The sequence below is a fragment of the Cyprinus carpio genome, chromosome B9, assembly GCF_018340385.1.
Source record: "Cyprinus carpio isolate SPL01 chromosome B9, ASM1834038v1, whole genome shotgun sequence".
In the NCBI taxonomy this organism is placed as follows: domain Eukaryota; kingdom Metazoa; phylum Chordata; class Actinopteri; order Cypriniformes; family Cyprinidae; genus Cyprinus; species Cyprinus carpio.
In genome coordinates, this window is record NC_056605.1 from 7,111,316 (window position 1) to 7,132,488 (window position 21,173).

The window sequence follows — 21,173 nt, forward strand, 5'->3', positions numbered from 1 at the left end:
AGGTAGTTATTAAAGGTATTTCTAGGTCGCTTAAAAAAAAAAAAAAAAAAAAATAAAAAAAATTGGCTACTGTTCAAAGGTTTGGGGCTGGTAAGATTTTTTTAAAATGTTTTTGAAATAAGTCTCGTATGCTCATAAAGGCTGCATTTACTTGGTCAAAATATAGTAAAAACAGTTATATTGTGAAAAATTATTACAAATTATGGTTTTCTATTTAAAAATATTGTTAGATTTATTTCTTTGATGTCAAAGCTGAATCAGCATCATTACTTCCAGTCTTTAGTGTCACATGATCCTTCAGAAATCATTCCAATATGCTGATTTGCTGCTCTAGAAACATTTTTTTGTTATCAATTTTGAAAACAGTTGTGCTGCTTAACTTTTTTTTTGGAAACTGTGATAATTTTTGTTTTGTTCAGCATTCTTTATTGAATAGAAATGTCAAAAGAACAGCATTTATTTTAAATATATTTAAATAAGAAATATAAAATAGATTTCAATTAGATTTTTTGTATAATTATAAAAGTTTTTTTTGTTGTTGTAACTTTTGTTCAATATAATGCATCCTTGCTAAATAAAGTTCTTAAAAAAAAAAACGTACTGACCAATCTTTTGAATGGTAGTGTAAATGTACGACATTCATCATCTGACTCTTTGAATAGATAATTTCTTTTTCTTTCTGAAACCATGAGATCACTAGCAGATTTATGTGTCAGACAAGTGCTGCTATCAGATGAATACAATCAGAGTTACATTAATAAAAAATGTCCTGGCTCTTCCAAGCTTCAAAATGGCAGTGAACGGGAGTTGAGATTTTGAAGGCCAGAAAAAGTGCATCCCATCCATCATAAAAATACTCCATACGTCTCCAAGGGGTTAATAAAGGCTTTCTGAAGTGAATCAATGTTTTTGTGTCAGAAAAATATCCATATTCAAAACTTCATAAACTGTAATCTCTAGCTTCTGCTAACGGTCGTATGCGTGTTCACGAGAGAGGGTTGTCCAGGGAAAGATGACGAATATGCTAGTGTCGCGAGAGCTTTGTTTACAGCAAAGGAAAACCACTCTCCTCTTGGCTTATATCGAAATAATCCAACATTTTTCTTTACAAATGCTCATTTTGTACTTCTAATTCGTGACTGGTGTTTTGTTTTGCTCTCTCTTCTGCGCTTCCGTGTTCATCACTGTGTTCAACTATGTCCTACGTCATCTGCTCCAACGCAACTCTCTCGTGAACGTTCTTACAACAAACAATCTGGCTATGCAGAGAGAGAACAGTTTGCAAGCCATATTTCTATTTTTCATACAAAAACACGTCAATTCACTTCAGAGGCCTTTATAAACCCCCTGGAGCCGTGTTAAATAATTTTTATGATGGATGGATGTACTTTTTTGGGCATCAAAATCTTAAACCCCATTCACTGCCATTATAAAGCTTGGAAGAGCCAGGGCATTTTTTAATATAACTCCAATTGTATTTATATATGAAAGAAGAAAGTCATATACACCTAGGATGGCTTGAGTAAGAGTAAATCATGGGGTAATTTTCTTTTTTGGGTGAACCATCCTTTTTGATAAAATAAAAATTAAAAAATCCAAGTGTTTTCACAAAGTGGCCTCAGACTATTGTGGTCCACTGTATGTCATGTGACCTGATCTACCTCATATTGCTCCTGCAGTAAAGCATGAAAACACACAAGCATCAATTATGCCTGAGAGGGTCACCTACATTTTACAGACACACAAAAGCTGAATAGATAAAAGGAAGCAGAAATGAATTCTGGTCTGGATATGACACAAGGAATTGAGTTTTCTGTTTATGAGGCTGCAAAGACACAAAGTGCTTTTTCAGTATGATAAGGACACATGGATGATGCTGTTCGCTGGGGGGGGTGGTGTCCTAATTTCTGCCTCGGTGGACTACTGCACTTCTCCTTCTAATGCTCGAAAGACAAAAAGCAGGTCATGGAAAAGTGGGACAAAAGTAACTTTTTTTCCTCCAACTCTTTCTGGGCCTCTGAAGGGAGGAGAGAGGTGGCAGTGAGGGAGGAATATCTGGGTCATCCCTCGTTCTCTTCTCTCAGCATGAGACCAAATGCCACACATACAGTGTGGCAGCAATACTGAATGTTACCACTGGCAACACTTTATATTTCGTTATTACTGCATGATATAATGCTGAATAGTTTTTATGGTTGCTATACTACTTTGTCCAATGTTTCAAACACCTGATTTAGATTTTTTTTTAAAAATTTTTACGTTTCTGAAACAGTATTTGAAACTCAATTTTTCTGTAATTTTTTCAATTCTGTTTGAACAGTCTATAGGATCATATCTCCAGTTGTGGATGAGAAACAATGTGGTTTGACTGAGAAGTACGAGGCTTAACTTTGAATACTGAACATGCTGTAGTGAGAACACCTTCAAATCCCTAATAATGAAGTATGATTACATCCTGATTGACTGTGAAGCTGTTGAGATCTTGCTGTACTTGGGTGTGCATGTGTGTGTTGGCCAGTGTTTTTTGTGGGTCCTCTCTGAGATCTGACCTTTGAACAAAAGCACCCAGCTGATTTACAAGGCTTAGACAGAGACAGACAGAGACAGATTGAGCTTTCCTCATTGCCAGACCAAACCATTTTTGGCGGCCCGTGTGATCACTGTGGAAACCGCAACTGCAATAATCACAAACATGTCTTCTGACCATGTTAATAAAAAGCAGGGCTGTTGGGTAATGTGGTATGTATGTGCAAATATGGTGTAAGTGTCAGTTGTTTACGGTCGCCAAGCAACATTGCATCTTGGTGTTTTAATATAGAATTCAACTAGTGTGTGTTTGCATCTGCTATTTTGTTCTATTCAAACATGGCTCATTCAATCAGGTTTGTATGCTTTTCTATTTTATGCTATTTGGTTGTACCTTAAGTCTGATTAATAATAATGTAAAGAAGCTGGTTTTTTTTTTTATTTCTTATAAATAGTTAAAGGGATAATTCAATCCTCTCTCTCTCTCTCACACACACACACACACACACACACACACACAAATAAAATGAAACCTTTATAAAAATAAAAAAAAAGTAATAGAGGTTTTTAAATTAATGAAGGAGTAAATGATGTGCAGCTCATGAGGCTAAAGATATTGTGCTTTGTGGCCCCATACTGTGCAGAGAAGAGGACAATGTTTCCTTCTGGTAATGGGCAGATAAGGAGCTCACCTGAACGTTCTCATAAAAGAGCACATCTGTGACCTTCATCTTCTCATCAGGGCTGTACACAGGAGCCGAGACGTTCCCTATGGTCAGAAGTCCATCTTTTACTGTGCCTAACAGGGGAGAGTAGAAATAAAAAAGAAGAAGTGAGAGATTCTCAAAAAAGAGATTTTATCAAACAAAGATTACTTATTCAGCCATGTCATTGACCAGCTCCTGGAGACACAACCTCTTCTCTACACAAAAGCAGTCTATTTCCTCACATCTACACTTCTCAGACACCACACAGTACTGTACTTCTGAAATCTAAAGTTTCTTACAGACAGCAGGGAAAATGGGACAAAAACATAAGTGCAGGCTAAAATTACTGAGGAACCACTGAAGTTGGGGATGTGTGCAATTCAGAACCGAACTGAGAATGACTTTCCAAATCCAGCAGGATGCAGAACAGAATTGAATTTAAAGGACCTATTATGCAAAATTCACTTTCACATGTTGTTTGGACATAAATGAGTGTTGGCAATGTGTGTACACAACCACCCTACAATGATAAAAATCCACCCATTCATTTTTTTAAATCCCCATAAGTAATAAGCAGTGTCTCTCAACTACCTGTTTTCAGCATTGATGCTAATGTGGTGCCCTGCCCATGATTGTTGACAGTCACTGCTGTTATAACACAGAACCGCCCTGAGCATGTTCACAGCGAGTTGTATACAGTCCACCATTGCTGCACTGACGAGAATGTCCCCCAAGCGTTTTAGGTGTTGTGTAGCTAGATGAATGAATCCACATAGCTCTCTCCATTTACTCACAAAATCTGAGCCACTGAAGACAAGGTGTATTTATTTTGTTTTTGAAGAAAATGCTCCCTCAACTCTACCAAAATTTTTTATGTCTGCGCAAATCATTTACACCGGAATGCTTTGTGAATGGATGGACCAGTGCCAACTGTTCGTGATCCAGCTATACCTTCAGAAGAAGTAAGTATTTTCTGTAAAGATAAGCTTGTACTAATAGTGGAGTGTTTATTTGCAAAGGCTAGCACCAGTATTGCCAGAACTTGAGCTCTTGAAGCTCCGCCCTCTTCCCTGGAGCACCAGCTAATTTGCATTTAAAGGGAAAGACACAAAAAATGGTGCGCTTTGGCTCATACCCTAAAAGTGGCAATTTTAACAAGCTATAAAAAATTATCTGTAAGGTATTTTGAGTTAAAACTTCACATACACACGCTGGGGACATCAGAGACTTATTTTACATCTTGTGAAAAGGCGCATAATCGGTCCCCTTTAAGGAAGAAGAAATAAATGGAATGAATCAAATTCAAAGAAATTCGTTTTCTGTTGTTGGACTACAGAAATTCCTGTTGTGTGACCGTGTTGAATTGCTCATATATCAGGATGTGGAATTATTAGTATTATAATTCCACATCCTGTTGCTGAATTCAATTAAAATTCTCATGAACTGTAATGTAAGTTGTGAGTTTAGCTTAGCATTGGTCTGAACTCTGGTATGGTGTTGTACTGTAGCTCACAGCTGTAGAGATGGCTCTGTTCTGATGCTGGGTCAAGCTGATCTTCTATTGAGCAGTTAACCAGACTCTTCTGAAGACCCGAGCGAGCCAGGCTGGGCAGAAACCTACAAATCCAAGAAAAATTACTCGTACTGTATTTATACATTTCCCAGTCTCTTCTGAATTTCACAAGCAAAAACGGAAACTATAGTAAGGTATAGTGTCACCAGCAGCATCAATGAAAAATAAATCAGTTTTCAAACAAGATTGGTCAGTAACAACCAAATGGCACAAACTTGTGCAGAGTTTGTTTTATTTTGAATGTTATTCAGTTGCCGAGTGGTGACTTTGAGGCTTGAATGAATGTGTTAGAGCTTGTCTACCTGGACAGACAGGCTTTGTTCACAGTGTGAGCAACACTCTCCTGTGGATACTGAGAAAGACGCCGACAGATTCTCAGCAGCTGCCTGGTGGACAATGAAGAAGCAAGAGAGAGGGGCTGAACACAGCACTAATACACCAAACAACATTTACTTTTCATCTCAAAACCAAACCAAAAACACAACACAACACACACAGACGACAAAAAAAAAAAAAAAAATTAACTAAGGCTGCTGTAAAAGAGGACAATCACTGATTCGCTCCATTACAACAGGATATTTAAGGTTTCTGGGACAGAGCTAACTTAAACACCAGTAAGCAGCAGAGTAAGCACTTTCTAAACAAGAAACCTTATGTTGTGTTGTATAAAGAGGAACCCTTAACAAATATGCTGATCAGGTATATGACAATCTCTCTATATGAGCCTGCTCTTGGACCACTGGAGTCAGGGAATGTACCAGTCTCTCCTTGCTGTGAAGGCATCGATTTGTTCTTCAAAGGTTTTGGGGATCCAACATCAGAAAGCTCACCGTAGGATCGTTGGATTTTCTCAGACTGTGAGTCAGGTGTTGCAGCTGCTCCACTGCTTCTTTGGGAACATTTGGGATCTGTTATGAAAATAATGTATACAAGACTCAGATCCAAAAAGCAAGCATCAAAGCTATATGATATTTTGATTCAACATAAAATGCAGTTCGTAAACATGTTGGGTGTAAGCAGATTTAATCAAACACATTAGTAAATTTGACATAATAGATCAGTCTGAAGGTGATGCGACTAACAATGCCCTGGATAACAGCCGTTTCCTCAACCTTGGCCAGTGGTTTGACGGTGTGAAAGAGGAACATGGTGAGGATCTCCGGGCTGAGCCACTGCTGCGTGGTGCTCCCAACCTGAGGCGGCTCCGCTAAAGCGATGTTCCGGAATGATCTGTGGAGAAGATCAGCACTGGTTACTTGTTTTTGTCTCCTTCCCAATTCCTGATCCATAATGGAGTAATAATGGATCAGCAATGAGCAATAACCAGCAATGCCACCTTCCCTAATGAGCTGAACAACTTTTATGCTCGCTTTGATCTTGGAAACTCAGAACCACCCAAAGCTGTGCTCACACCTGACGCCCTGCTGCTCACACTTTCCACCAGTGACGTGTGCTCCACCTTGTGTAAGGTGAATGCACATAAAGCTGCCGCCCCTGATGGCATCCCTGGCTGAGTGCTTAGGGCCTGAGCAGAACAGCTGGCTGAGGTCTTCACCAACATTTTCAACCTCTCTTTGGCCCAACCCAGTGTTCCCAACTGCTTAAAAACAACCACCACTGTACCCATACCAAAACATGCTGGTGCAGTGGCCTTCAATGGCTTCCGCTCAGTTGCTCTTACTCTTACTACCACCTGAAAACATGCTTGCCCCCAACACTGGACCCACACCGGTTCGACCACAAATCCAACAGGTCAACTGAGGATGCCATCACCTCAGCTCTCCACTCTGCCTTGACGCACCTGGACAGAACCAACACATATGTCAGGATGGTATTCATTGATTTCAGTTCCGCCTTCAATACTGTGATCCCATCCAAGCTGATCTCCAAGCTCTGTGATCTTGGCATCAGCCCCTCCCTTTGTAACTGGACCCTGGACTCTCACACCAACAGACCACAGTCTGTTAGGATCAGTAACCACACCTCCTCAGTCCTCACTTTAAACACTGGGGTACCACAGGGCTGTGTGCTGAGCCCAATCCCTTTTCACCCACGACTGCATACCTGTGCATGGCTCTAATTCCATAATCAAATTTGCAGATGACACCACGGTGGTAGGCCTGATCAGCGGCAATGATGAGACGGCCTATTGGGACGAGGTTTAGCATCTAGCAATGTGGTGTGCCAACATTAACCTTGAACTCAACAACAAAAAGACCACAGAGCAGATTGTAGACCACCGTCGGACTAAGGAGGACCACACTCCCATCTACATTGATGGGGCTGAAGTGGAACGCGTGGCGAGCTTCAAGTTCCTTTGTGTCCACCTCTCTGAGGATCTTTCCTGGACCCTCAATACCTCCATACTGTTCAAAAAGGCACAACAGTGTCTTTACTTCCTTAGGTAACTAAGGGAAGCTCACTTGTCCCCCAACATCCTGCTGAACTTTTACCATTGCACTATTGAAAGCATTCTCACAAACTGCATCACAGTGTGGTATGGCAACTGCACTGTTTCGGGCCAGAAAACCCTCCAGCGGGTGGTGAAAACTGCCCAATACACCACTGGTGTCGGGCTACCCTCCATCAAAGACGTCTACCACAAACGCTGCCTAAGGAGAGTGAGAATCAAAGACTCCTCTCACCCCAGTCACAGACTGTTCACTCCTCTCCCATCGGGGACACGTTATATGAGTCTTCGCTGTCCCACCAGCAGACTCAGGAACAGTTTCTTTCCCTCAGCAGTCAGCTTACTGAACTCCAATCTCAGGCGCTGAACACTACATCCTAGAATGGACCACCTCATACTTAACACACACACACACACACAAAATAAAAAATAATTCTTATTATTCCCTCTGTTATTTGCACTTCTGGTTAGATACTAACTGCATTTCATTGGCTCTGTTGTGCTCTGCACAGTGACAATAAAGTTGAATCTAATCTAATCTAATCCAAAACAACAACAAAATTCAATGCTTACTAGACAGATGTTAATATCGTGTTCTTCAAACCATTTCTATATATACACACCTGTATACTACCAGTCAAAAGTTTTTTTTCCTTTAAATAAATTCAAACTTTATTCAGCAATGATGCAATAAATCAACCAAAAGTGAAATTAAATACATTTATCATGGCTTCCACAAAAATATAAAGCAGCTGTTTTCAGTAGTTTTTAACAATAAGAAATGTTTCTCAGAAGGTGAAATTGAAGTAACGGATGCAGAGAATTCAGCTGTGCATAAATGAATTAAATAAATTCTAAAATACATTAAAATATAATCAAGTTTTTTTTTAAATATATATATATATATATATATATATATATATATATATAAATAACATTTCAAAATATTACCTAGAGATGCTTGATTTGGGGAAAAAAATCTAATTGCGATTTTTCTCAAAAAATAATTTGATTCCAAGTTTGAGGTGCTTGTTTGCAAAGCTGCAAAATTTGGCCAAAAATGTGTGATTATACATTAATGAATATAAATTATATGTTAATGTAAATAATAATAATAATAAATATTACTATTATTATTGTTACCACTAAATAAAAATAGAAGCATTAATAAAAAACAAAATAAGATATATTACTCTTGTAATATTTAACTGTAAAATAAGAAAATAGTATTTAAGAATTAAGTAATATAGTAGTGCCACTTCACACTGAAACATGCAGGGTATATATTTATTTAATTTATTCATTTAATTAAAGCGCAGCCTTTGTGATTCGATACATGCAAACAGCCACAATGCGATTTCAGTTTTATTTAGATTCAGTCCTAATATAACTGGGTATTTTTATAATATTTTTGGTCAAATAAATGCAGTCTTGGTCAGCATAAGAAACTTGTCTTTCAAAAACATTAACAACTTTTTACTAAATCCAAACTTCTGAATGGTAGTGTGTTTTTCTGAGGGATCCAAACATTAGACACAAGTGACTGAAATTTATATTCAAATCAGGTTTCTTAATGCCTACTTTTTATCTTCTTTTAAATACTAATAATTAGGCAGTGTAAGAAATAAATTGGTATTGCATTCTGAACATAGCTGATGTGAAGTTATTACACAGACTATCAAGACAATGGAGCAGGTGACCTGAAAACAGACATTACAGTCACACCGACTGTCATTCTTTGTTACGATTGTTATGTTATGATATGTTCCAGGGGGTTGGCATAACCAAAGGCACCTGATCACTGATGACTATATGAGAACAAGAGGAGGTGAAGTCAATCCATTCATCTGTCAATGTGAATAGGATATGCTCATGTCAAGATCCGTGCCCTCACTGATCTCTGGCACATTGATATCGTATCGCTGACAATAGCTTGCGCTCGAGCTGCATCGCCACCTAATCCCACTGGACAGCTCCGTCTATTTATAAACAGTGAAGCCCCCTGCATGAAATGCATAGATACACCTACTGACACAGAGAGAGCGATCACGATTCTTCATTATCACACCATTTTAGATCTTCATCAGATCAACTGCCTCTTGTTGCCTAGCAACACCCTCCTATCTTCCAAGTCCATGTCCCTGGTTTCAAAGACACCAGCTCCCGTTTCTAACATTTACACATCATTACTGAATGTAGCACTTGTTAGCAGTAATCATATACAGGTGCACTGCTATCTTCTTTACCCACAACAATTGTGTCACTGAAAAACTACAAGAAGACTGTAAGACAATTTATGCAAACAAGGTAAAAGTAAAAATACAGAAACCAGGGGCTGTAATGTCAAACAAAAAGTAAAAACCAAACAACAACAAAAAACTAAAAACAAAACACTGAAAACAACAAACAAACAAACAAACAAAATAACAAAACACAACAAAAACAAAACAAAAAGCTAAAAACACAACACAAACACAAAAAAAAAACCACAAAAAAAACAAAACAAAAAAAAACAACAAAACTACAACTTTTTGTGAGGAATTAAGAGACTTTTAATTGGTTAGTCACCATAAAACAATAAAACACAATTTATGATGCAATTTCTATATTAATTTCTGTTGAAATGTAATTTATTGTTGAGACGCAAAGCTGAATTTTCAGTGTTATTACTCCAGTCTTCAGTGTCGCATGATCCTTCAGAAATCATGTTAATATGCTGATTTACTGCTCAAGAAACACTATTATTACCATCAATGTTGAAAACAATTGCACTGCTTAATATTTGTGTCAATCAATTTAATGCATCTGTGCATGCATAATAAAGGATTAACTTCTTCAAAAATGAAAAATCTAGTTGTATATATAGCCAAAACAGCATAAAAAAATTAAAAACAAACAAACAAATTAATGTTAATATTGTGAAGCATAGTATTCAACAATTTGCACACATGAGAGATCATGTATTGTGATACTAAAACTGTTTAAGTAATCAGCACATTATACTTTATTACATGCAATAAGGCTGAGAAAGACAGAGACAAACAGAGAGACAGACCAAGATGCTAATAATAGTTGACTCTGTGAGAGCACCTATATTCTGTGTTGACCTCAGGAGGTCAGAGACAGCAGCCCTGCCCACGCAGCCGAGCAAAGTGTGACTTTTAGAGGCGTCATTAATATGCCTGTACCGTATGAAGTGTGTATGTGAGTCTGAGGCTGACAGGAACACAGGCTCGCTAATTAAGAGCAGTGTTGGAACCACATGAAGAGACCACAAGTGAAGTCTGAGACGTCGGCTGGAAACACAGGAAGAGGAAGTGACTTTATTTCAACCTCAGACGCTCCACCACAAACATCCTTCCTACCCGTCTAGGTGGGGCTCCACCAGCAGGACACAAATATACATCCAACAGCACTGATTTCTTCACCGTGAAACTCACAGATCTGTCTTTTTACTGATCAGGTGCTTATAAGATGTGGCTAAGTTTACAATAATTTTATGTCACAGAGAAAATTATAAAATATGGAAATTAAGTCTAAGAGACTATTTCAGATTGGTGCTATTTTAGCATAAGATACAATTGTAGTTCAATATTTTAAATTAGTTTTTATTGTTTTATTTTTTTATTTTAATTTTAGTTACATTTGTCTCCGTTTTGGTTTGTGAAACCCTCCCACCGCCATTTTACCCAATTGTATTTTGCCACCCCGGGTTGCCAGTTGGCGGAAAACACAGCGTATTTCATTTCATTCATTGTCATGTGCGCTCATTCTTTTTTGTGTGATTAAATTTTTATTTATTTTTATACATACAACAAACAACAACAACAGACATCCTCGATATAATCCAGTGCTTTAGAAAAAGAACACTGCCAAACATCAACAGAGCCCGACCTGGCCCAATCAATTTGTGCCGCTGTACATTAATGAGACATAAACTTGGCTTAACCATATAATCAGTTTGTAGTAACAAGAACAAAACAAAGTTTACATGTGTCCATAGATTATTAACAGAATAGGACACTCCCCAAACATATGACGTACCTGCTGACGCAGTACCACAGAAATGGCAGCCGTAATTTGGTTGTAGTTTCCTTTTGAATCTTTTGCAAGAAGTTATTATACATGCTCTATGAATAACTTTAAAATACACAAGATGATGAGCCAAGTTTCCAGAGGTTAAACTGAGGTTAGACCACACTCTCTCCCAAGTCGACAGACAAATTAGTCAGATATTTCCCGATTCCAATTCATGTGCACTCGTTCTTGTTTGTGTCGTCAATCTGGCAACCTGCATGTGCGTCAAGTCTGAGGAGGAGGGGCCGGGTGAAAAAAACCCTCTCCAATATTTTGAATTTGGACTGCAATACCTAGTTCAACCACTAGTTGTCAATCCTACATACAGCACCTTTAAACCAAAGCTTTTAATTTTTGAGGAAAACCATGAGGAGACTTTAAAGCTTCTCTTTCATTGACAACAGTTTAAACTTTATAAACAATTTTCAGTACCAATTTGGCACAATATGCTTGGCATGTGTTGTAAATGAGTAAATGATGACAGAATGTTAATTTCTGAGTGCAACATCATGGAGTTCACTCGGTTTCTAAATGTAAAAAATAAAAATGGAACCAGATCTGAAAAAGTCTCAAGAATGCTAAAACAATACTGAATGCTGCAGCCATACTCAAAACAAGACTTGAACTATTATAAACTTTAGCTTATTAACTCTCCATTTAAAAAAAAAAATGATGATGCACCATAGCAACAAAATGTTGTGGCATGAAATTTCTCAAGCACTTTTAAATTATACATCTGAAGGCAAATAGGGACAGACCGAAATAAACAGCAAGTGTGATGGAGCTAACTGACAAAACCTATAAAATCAGCCCTCTGATTAATTTGAGCTGGACCGGCTGGTGGGCAGTTTCCTGTTATTGCGGTCTGGAGATGAAAGCAGCCATTGTCATGGGCTGAAATGCATCTCATCATAACTCAGTGTTTCTCGCAGACACGGACGCTCGGTCTAGACTCGCGGTCACAAGGCTTGTTGTCCTGAGACAGAGTCTCTCTACAGAGATGACGTCACAGTAGGTTAATCAACACCTCCTATGTGCCTATGTGTGTGGCATCAGAACATTCAGTATTCATTGAGCGTTCATGACTGCGAAGCTTCAGGTCAAATGAGACGGAGAACCGGACGTGACAAATGGACTTACTGAGTGATCTCAAAGCACATAATATCATATGGACCCATCTTAATAAGCTTGCTTATATAAAAATCTATCTATCTATCTATCTATCTATCTATCTATCTATCTATCTATCTATCTATCTATCTATCTATCTATCTATGCTATTGCTATATATGTATGCTTCCTTTACACATGTAATATGAATTTAAATGTTTAAGTGAACTATCGGTTTAATAAAGTCATCTGAAATACATTGGATATGTCATAATCATCTGACTGCTGAGAGAAGGGCTGCTATGAATGTGCTGAATTCTCACATCTCCCCCACAAACACATACAGGTGTTGATTAGCGTGAGATTCGCGTTCTGTTCCATGATCGCGGCGCACTGCTGAGCCACAGACACAGTTACTCTGCAACTGCTGCTGGCACTGAGACCAAAGGATGGATGGAGCTCTCATTAGAAATGATAGGTGCTGGGATTTCTAAAACACTAAGCAGAACACCGGCCTCATGCAAGTACTTCATTTCAACGGCAGAGCATTACCTCAGCTTGTCATAAAAACGTTTATAAAATTAACAAGAGCCTCAAACCGGTCCTAAGGCCATTATGCGCTTATCCAACTTAAATGGAGATACAGGAACAATCCAAATATATTAAATAAATTATATTAATGCATTTAAATTATAGCAAAACCATTAGAATAATGGAATTTGAGTGTCATCATATAAAGCAAATGTGTCTCTTCAGAGGACTTCAGTAAAACAGGTTGATTCATATGGACTTTTAATGGACATATGGATGTCTTTATGAACTTTAAGCTTGAAAGTTTTGGTTGCTTGGACTTTCAATGTATGGACAAAAATAATGAGCTAATATTTAAAAAAAAAATTCATTGAGGATGAATGAAAGACTTTGCGTTTGAAGTAAATATTGAAAGAATTAGCATTTTTGGGTGAACTAACCCTTTAATAAACAACTTTACATTTGCTTTTACTGTGTTTATACATTCTTGATAAATGTCACAATGTCTGGTTTCATGACCAAAAAAAAAATAAAAAAAAACTGTGGTATTTAAAGTTATTGAAAATGACCAGAAGACAACGGAATATAATTTAAACATTTGTGCATTTTGCAACAGTAAGCTAGGGTAAGCATGAGTTAGTTGAGCAGATTCATGCAATTGTTTGATTACAATATTACCTGTTTTGCAGCTCCTGGTCAGTGAGCTGTAGCTCGTCTTTCAGAGTCTGGTAACGGTCCCGCCTCAGAGCCAGCTCGCGGTCATGCAGCAACCTGAGACGGCAGACAGGCCAGATTAATCTCCAATCAAATCAAGCACTACAGCAAGAGAGCGATGATCAGCAATCTGCTCCAAAGTGAAAAACACAAGCACAGAAATAGCAGTGCTGGGTTTTTCACATCAAGTGTGTGTTCTCGGGGGTGGGGGACTGCCAACAGACCAAAAATAAAAGAATAAAAAAAAATTATAGACATTTATGAAGAGAGGTACATAAAACACAGTGTCCTAACCAGACTTGATACTGCAAGTTTCCAGTATCAACTAATTTGTCCACCAATTACAAAAATTAACAATTGTAATATTGATATTATGAACATTTGTGAACAATATTAATATTATGAACATTTAAAACTACTTCTACTACTAATAATAATAATTTAAATCTTCATAATAAAAATATTATTATTATTATTATCATCATCAGTAGTGGTAGTAACAATAATTCAAATGTTCACATCATTGAATTACTACTACTACTACCACCACTACTACTAATCACGTTTAATTATTATTAATAGTACTCCTATTATTATTACTATTATTAGTACTTCTATTACTAATGGTAATATTATAGATATGCTGAATCCCTGACAATTTAAGATGAAAACTGAAATCTCTTTCGTCAACATTTGACTGCATCCTAATATTAAAAAAAACAAAAACTTTTGCTTTCTATTTTACTTAATCCCTCCTTGTCTAGCTTGAACTAATCTGAACAATGTCTGAAACTTTGTATTACGAGCACTTCCTGTGTTTATTTGCCTCTTTATGATGAATCGCTTGTTGTATTCCTTATCTGTAAGTCACTTTGGATAAAAGCGTCTGCTAAATGAATAAATGTAATTGTGAATTCAGACCATCCTGGACGATAAAAAAAAAAAGATTGCATCACACTGGGTTAGGAGTGTTACAGTGTAAGCCTCTAGACAGTAAGTGTTTGGACTGAGAATGACCTGGAAAGCACAGCCAGAGTGCCCAGGTTGACACGGTGGATGCCGTCCAGCAGCACCAGCTTGCCCTCCTGAGCAGCAGTGACCAGCGGGAAGGCCCTCCAGGCTGTGTCTCCATTAGGCAGGGTGTACCTCTGCTGGAGGAGGTCCCGCACAGTGATATCCTACGACACACACACCCACACACTCACACACAGAGGCAACGCCTGTCATTCAGTGTATCCTTTAGTGCGCTGCCAGAGAGGTGTGTGTATACAGGGTTTACAAGTGCATGTGAGGTCAATCATTCATACTCTATGAACACTCACATGCTTTACATTCATTTGGAAATGTATGGCTGTGACTGACCTTGTGCAATAATACAATATATCCACCATGACTCAAGATTTAAGCAAAGGGATGTGCCATCATTTCAAGTAGTGCTCGACCAATACATTTGCAAATTTTTAATAAATATGGCGAGAAATTAATTTAATTTTTGTATGTGGTTTTGTAAATTTTCTGGTTTGTTCTAGTTTTTTTTTTTCATTTTATAACTGTTCTTTTTTTTGTATTTTATTTATTTATTTATTTTTAGAACATTGGACCACAATCTTCAACACACCATATATAAACTAAGTACGGTACATAACATTTACCCTGTTTTTTAAGATACTGACCATTTATAATTTAATTCAGCTAGGAGGTATTACTTTGATCAATGTAAAGTCATTTATAAAGTTTCAAAAGATTCTATTTAAAATATATTATGCAGTTCTTTCTGTTCATCAGAGAATCCTTAAGTAAAAACAATTGTCATGGTTTCCACATAAATATTCAGCAGCACAACTGTTTTCAACTTTGATAATAATAAGAAAAGTTTCTAGAGCAGTAAATGATTTCTGAAGTATCATGTGACACTGAAGACTGGCTGCTGAAAATACAGATTTTACCACTGGAATAAATTACATTTGAAAAAAATATTCAAATATAAAATGGTTATTTTGAATTGTAATAATATTTTAAAAAATATAACTGTTTTACTATATTTTTGATAAAATAGTGAAACATTTCAAAAACATAAAAATAAAAATTCATACCTACATTGGTTGTCACATATCTATTACTAGCTTCAAATAATACACATTTTTCAATAGCAATTTCACATATATACGGCTCTATGTGCCAAGTTTCATGTTTTATTTTCTCATTATTATAGACTAAATTAAATTTAAAGCATTAAAATACGAACATATGATCAGTTGAACTTTTCCCACTAAGACTGTTTGCCAAATTATTTGAGGAAAATTCACATTAACTTTTAAGGCAAGGAAAACATTGAAAAGTTATCTAAAAGGTGAATCTACACAGGGTGAACTAAACTATCATAACAAGAGGAAACACAAGACACAAAACATTATTGCTTGTCAAAGCAAGTGCCAAGACTCTTTTTCTGGCTTGTGACGTAGTATTTTTTCCACAACTGAAAGCACTGCATGTCATCAGGGACGAGCAGAGGCCCATACGAGTTCATAAAAGGGCTTCAGAGGGCTAACAAAATGAAGTGCGCTACAAAATTCCTCTTTTCCCCATACACTATGACCTCTTGCTCTCACTGGGCAAAAATAACTTAAGCATGATGCACGGACAGCTTCCTTTTCCTGCTCTATTCTCACTGAGCCAAAGGAATTCCCGACATTCCAGTACAAACACACACACACACACAGTGTTTTACTACCTGCGGCGCTAATGTTTACACTCTGCTCTGAGCGGCTCTTCACAGTCTGTATGAGGTGCATCAAAACACGAGCATGCTGCGATCAGACCCAGATGCTGACGGGTCGCTCAGCTGGTGTGAAAAGCACCCGGTCGCTGGTCACGCAGAAAGAGCTCTTCTTCACATCAGCTCCTCACTACATTTTGTCTGAAGTCTCAGTCAACATTTTTCACAAAGTTTGAAAACTTGCTGAAAATGTGCTCACCCTCAAGTCATCCAAGATGAGTTTGTTTCTCCATCAGAACAGGTCTGGAGAAATGTAGCATTGCATCACTTGCTCACCAGTGGATGCTCTGCAGTGAGTGGGTGCCGTCAGAATGAGAGTCCAAACAGCTGATAAAAACATCACAATAATCCACATCACTCCAGTGAAGCAAAAAGCTGTGTGTTTGTGACAAATCCATCATTAAGACGTTTTTGACACCAAACTGTTGCTACCAGCTAAAATGTAAGTCCTCTATAGCTTATAATATTGCTTTCTCCAGTGAAAAAGTTGTGTCGTCTGAATCAGGAGAGAAATATGCACAGATTCGTTTACAAGACAAAAACAGTGGATTTTGATTAAAGAGAGGACGACAGGGGATGGACTTTTTCACTGGAGGAAGCGTTATTATGACTTCACCAGACAGCTGTTTGGACTCTCATTCTGACGGCACCCATTCACTGTAGAGGATCCACTGGTGAGCAAGTGACGCAATGCTAAGTTTCTTCAAATCTGTTCTGATGAAGAAACAAACTCATCTGCATCTTGGATGGCCTGAGGGTGAGTACATTGTCAGAAAATGTTAATTTCTGGGTGAACTATTGCTTTAACTGTTATTTGTTATTGAAAATAATAATAATAAAATAAAAAATAAAATGTATTCCTTCATTAACCATCTCAATTTAGTGAGCTACCTTACTAGTAAGTTACTGATTTGCAACACTCTACATAGGAAGAAACATGCTGCTAAGCTATTAATGTGATTCTATGCATGAAATAAAACACACAAAACTGGGTAAAACAGTCAAATAATTGGGTAGAAAATACATATCACAGAATTGAATAACTAAAATCCAAAGTAAAAGAGTCAATCATTTGAGGACTTTTTTTCTTATACTTTGTATAATGCATTATAAAGGCATTCATAATGCATCATAAATAATTGTAAACAAAGTTCAAAAGTTAAAATACATTAGAATATTCAAAGATTCCTTGCTACACATAAAATTGGTTGTTCGTTATGTTTTAATGCACTGTACTTTCTAAAGGTGTAAAACTGAAGTATTACAATGTATTATAACTATTACCATCATGCATTTTATGGTGCATTAAAATACATAATTAATGCATTAACAATAATTTTATGATGCATTAAATACAGGCTTCAAATAACAAATGTTCACTAAGCTCACCACAACACTGTTAAAGTTTATATGTAAAATGAAAACTGTCAAATTAGTCATTTTCAAGTAAAGTGTTTACTTGCTGTATAATTATTGTTAAAAAAAAGTACATGGACATTTACAGAAGTCTCATGTCACATACGATTACTTATTATTTGATATCAGTAATGTACATTAGGGTGTTTCGTCTGACATTTTATATTTAGTTCATGTTTATTGTATTATTTTAGTGTCATGCTGTGTGTAATGACATTTGCCTTTTAAAACAGAATTTACATTGGGAGCACAACTATGATGCCTTAAAAGGCTGTCTACGTAGTCAGCTCACTAGATTTCGTGTTCTGACAGTGGAATAGGGCCAATGCGGTTAATGATAACTGGGGGAGATCAAGGACAGTGCATGACTCTGATCCCAGAATAGACACGACCCAAGGACACATGGCTATTTAAGGACTGAAGCTCAAAAATATGTTGTGTGGTCTTACAAGAATCACAAAAATTAAAAACATTAATGATTGCTGATGGAAACTCAGGGAGATCTGTGGCCCCTGTGGTGCATGGCCTCTGGCTCTGTGTGCTGATGCCCAGGACAACACTGAGCTTTCCCCCAAAAACCCAAACACTCATCTGAAAACCTCACTGTCCACAGCTGCACACAACTGAGCAAACACAAAACCATGCTCATGTGATGTGAAGGTACATTCAGAGAACCAAACAGAAAAGAGCAAAAGAAAGGGGTTCAAGGAAGACACAACTGGCAATATTTTGCATTTTACAAAATAATATTCCAGGTTAAAGGTAAAACTGAAAAGCTGCAATGCAATTTATTTCTCTATGTAGACGTGCTAGATGGACGACTTTGAAGATGCACCTCTAGACCATTTTTGACACCACTCTGCCCTGTGTCTCGCAATTTAAATGCAAACAAAAAAGCAAAAAAATGCAACAAAGAAGAAAAAAAAGTATCTATAAGCTAAACAACTTTGGCAAATTGATGGTGAAATTGTATGAATTAACTGTATGGTTTAAAGGGATACCCCAAAATGAATATTTCTGACACAGAAGAGCGTACGCCGCCTGTGTACAGCTCAGATTTGACAAAAAGGTGTTACGCTGATTTGGAGAGACACAGAGGAGAGGAATTGTTGAATAAAGTAGTTATTTTTGTTTTCTTCGTGAACAAAAAGTATTCTTGTCGCTTCATAACGTTACGGTTGAATCACTGATGGCAGATGGACTATTCTGATGATGCTTTTCATACTTTCCTGGACCTTGACAGTGGTATTTACTTGGCAGTCTATGGGACAGTCACAAGCCTCTCGGTTTTCATCCAAAATATCTAAAAAATTTTTATAATTGTTCCGAAGACAAACAAAGCTTTTACGGGTTTGGAACGACATGGGGGTAGATTAATGACAAAATTTTCATTTTGGGGTGGAGTATCCCTTTAAGTCATATGAAAACAAGAAAAATATAAAGTAAAAAGATTATTTTTAGAAGAAAACTTTTCTTCATTTTGGCAAATTGGTGGTCAATTTGTATGAGTTCAAATAGAGAGTAACACAAAAACAAGATCTTTAGAAAAAAAAATATTTTTAGAAGAAAAATTAGTATTTCACATTTTGCCAATTTCACATTTTCGTCTTAAATTCATATGAATTTGGATGATTTGAGTCATATGAAACATCTGCTTTTTTAGGAAAAAAGTAAGTAAAACAAACTTACATTTTTGTGAATTGGTTGGTGAATTTGTATAAATTTGTACAATTTGAAAAGCACATGTTTAGAAGGAAACAATAATTTTACATTTTGGTGGTGAAATCGTATGAATTTGGATAACTTAAGTCATATCAAAACATCAGATTTTTAGAAATGAAAAAAGAGAATTTTTAAAAGAAAAGTGTGAATAAGTATACATTTGTATGAGTCATATGAAAATAAATCTAGAATATAAAGTGACATTTTTGAAGAAAACAATTATTTATCATTTTGGTGGTGAATTCATTTGAAATTGAATGTTTTGAGTTATAAAAAAATAAATACGAAAACAACAACAACAACAACAACAAATACCCCCCCACACACACAATAAAACAAAAAACAAAAACTAAGCATTAAGGTCTAACCCTAAACTTAGCCCTCGGCGGTAAGCATATCACGCAAAAACATACAAATGAGATTTGTACAATTCACCAGCAATTCAACAAAACACAAAATTGAAGTTATGAACTGCCATGAGAGTGTTGTCATTTTTAAATGAGGCTTCATCCACACCAATAGGGGTCAGTTCAAATATATGATGACTGCTAGTGCACCATTAAAAAATACACAACTTTAAAGGAACATTTCATTTCAAATAGAACTCCACTGACAGCATCAGTGACACACTACCACAGAAAATATAAAGTGTAGAACTACTGGTATAGAATAAACTAAGCTACATTTGACAACAGCTGAGACACAACCATGTTCTGTTGAAATCGAAAGCATCTGTGGCAAACAGCATGTTTTCATCCTTCCTTTAAAACGTTACCAATTTGTCTTCTTGGGACTGATTAGTTTTTATTATTTTCTTATGTTTTGACATTACCTGATAAAGCATAATTGGTTCAATGCTGTAGCCCAGCATGTCAGCAAATTCCCTTGCAATCACGGATTTGCCACAACCCTGAAAAAACAAGAAGAAACAGCATTAGCCAAACCACAAGGCAATATTACCAAACAAGCATATGATGTGCATTGTTCATCTGATCTAATCTCACTTAAATAAGAACGCAAGCCATGACGCACTCACAGAAGACCCCGATGATCTTCCTGCATTACCTTAACAGGCAATATGAAAAGAGAGCTATTGTTCTTGCTTGAAACACATCAACTTTCTAGTTCAAAGTGCAATTGCTCAATGAGGGTGGCCGTAGGAAGTTGTCTGTGTACCTTGGCTCCAATCAGACAAATGTCTTTGACGAGGTGGGACTGCATCATCTCGGCCAGCAGGCGGTCGTGGGTGGGGGTGCCGATGAACGTGGGACTGCTGTTGGGTGGGTGACTTTGCCGCGTCCCTGAAGGAACCTGCGGAGGAACCACAGCACGGTTCATCTAACCTGCATTTCCAAATAAAGCACGAAGTAAACTGACCACCCTGGCTGCGTCCTGACCTGAAAGGTGATGTTCTGGTTGGCTATGTTGAGGGTGACAGCTGCCTGTTCTGCATGAGCTCCATTCACAGACTCAATGCTCAGCACAGCAGTCGGAGAAGGTTTCGTGCTCCCATCAGTCAACTCAAACCTCTGAGAACAGAGTCTCTATTAGTGGAAATTATACACAGTATGTGGTTTTGAGCTTGTCATAAGACAAGTATCTTTCTAGCCT

The 21,173-nt window shown here is 37.2% G+C and overlaps 1 protein-coding gene across 1 annotated transcript in view; it reads right to left on the reverse strand.

Annotated features, from left to right (window-relative positions):
• Positions 1 to 21,173, reverse strand: part of vwa8 (von Willebrand factor A domain containing 8) — an 88,945-nt gene that overhangs the window by 57,304 nt on the left and 10,468 nt on the right. Inside the window, 12 exon segments of the mRNA XM_042730848.1 lie at positions 3,219 to 3,325; positions 4,747 to 4,850; positions 5,109 to 5,224; positions 5,637 to 5,714; positions 5,889 to 6,036; positions 8,028 to 8,044; positions 10,657 to 10,660; positions 13,613 to 13,705; positions 14,666 to 14,826; positions 20,395 to 20,472; positions 20,739 to 20,873; positions 20,960 to 21,091. Coding sequence (XP_042586782.1) covers positions 3,219 to 3,325; positions 4,747 to 4,850; positions 5,109 to 5,224; positions 5,637 to 5,714; positions 5,889 to 6,036; positions 8,028 to 8,044; positions 10,657 to 10,660; positions 13,613 to 13,705; positions 14,666 to 14,826; positions 20,395 to 20,472; positions 20,739 to 20,873; positions 20,960 to 21,091 — 1,173 coding nt within the window.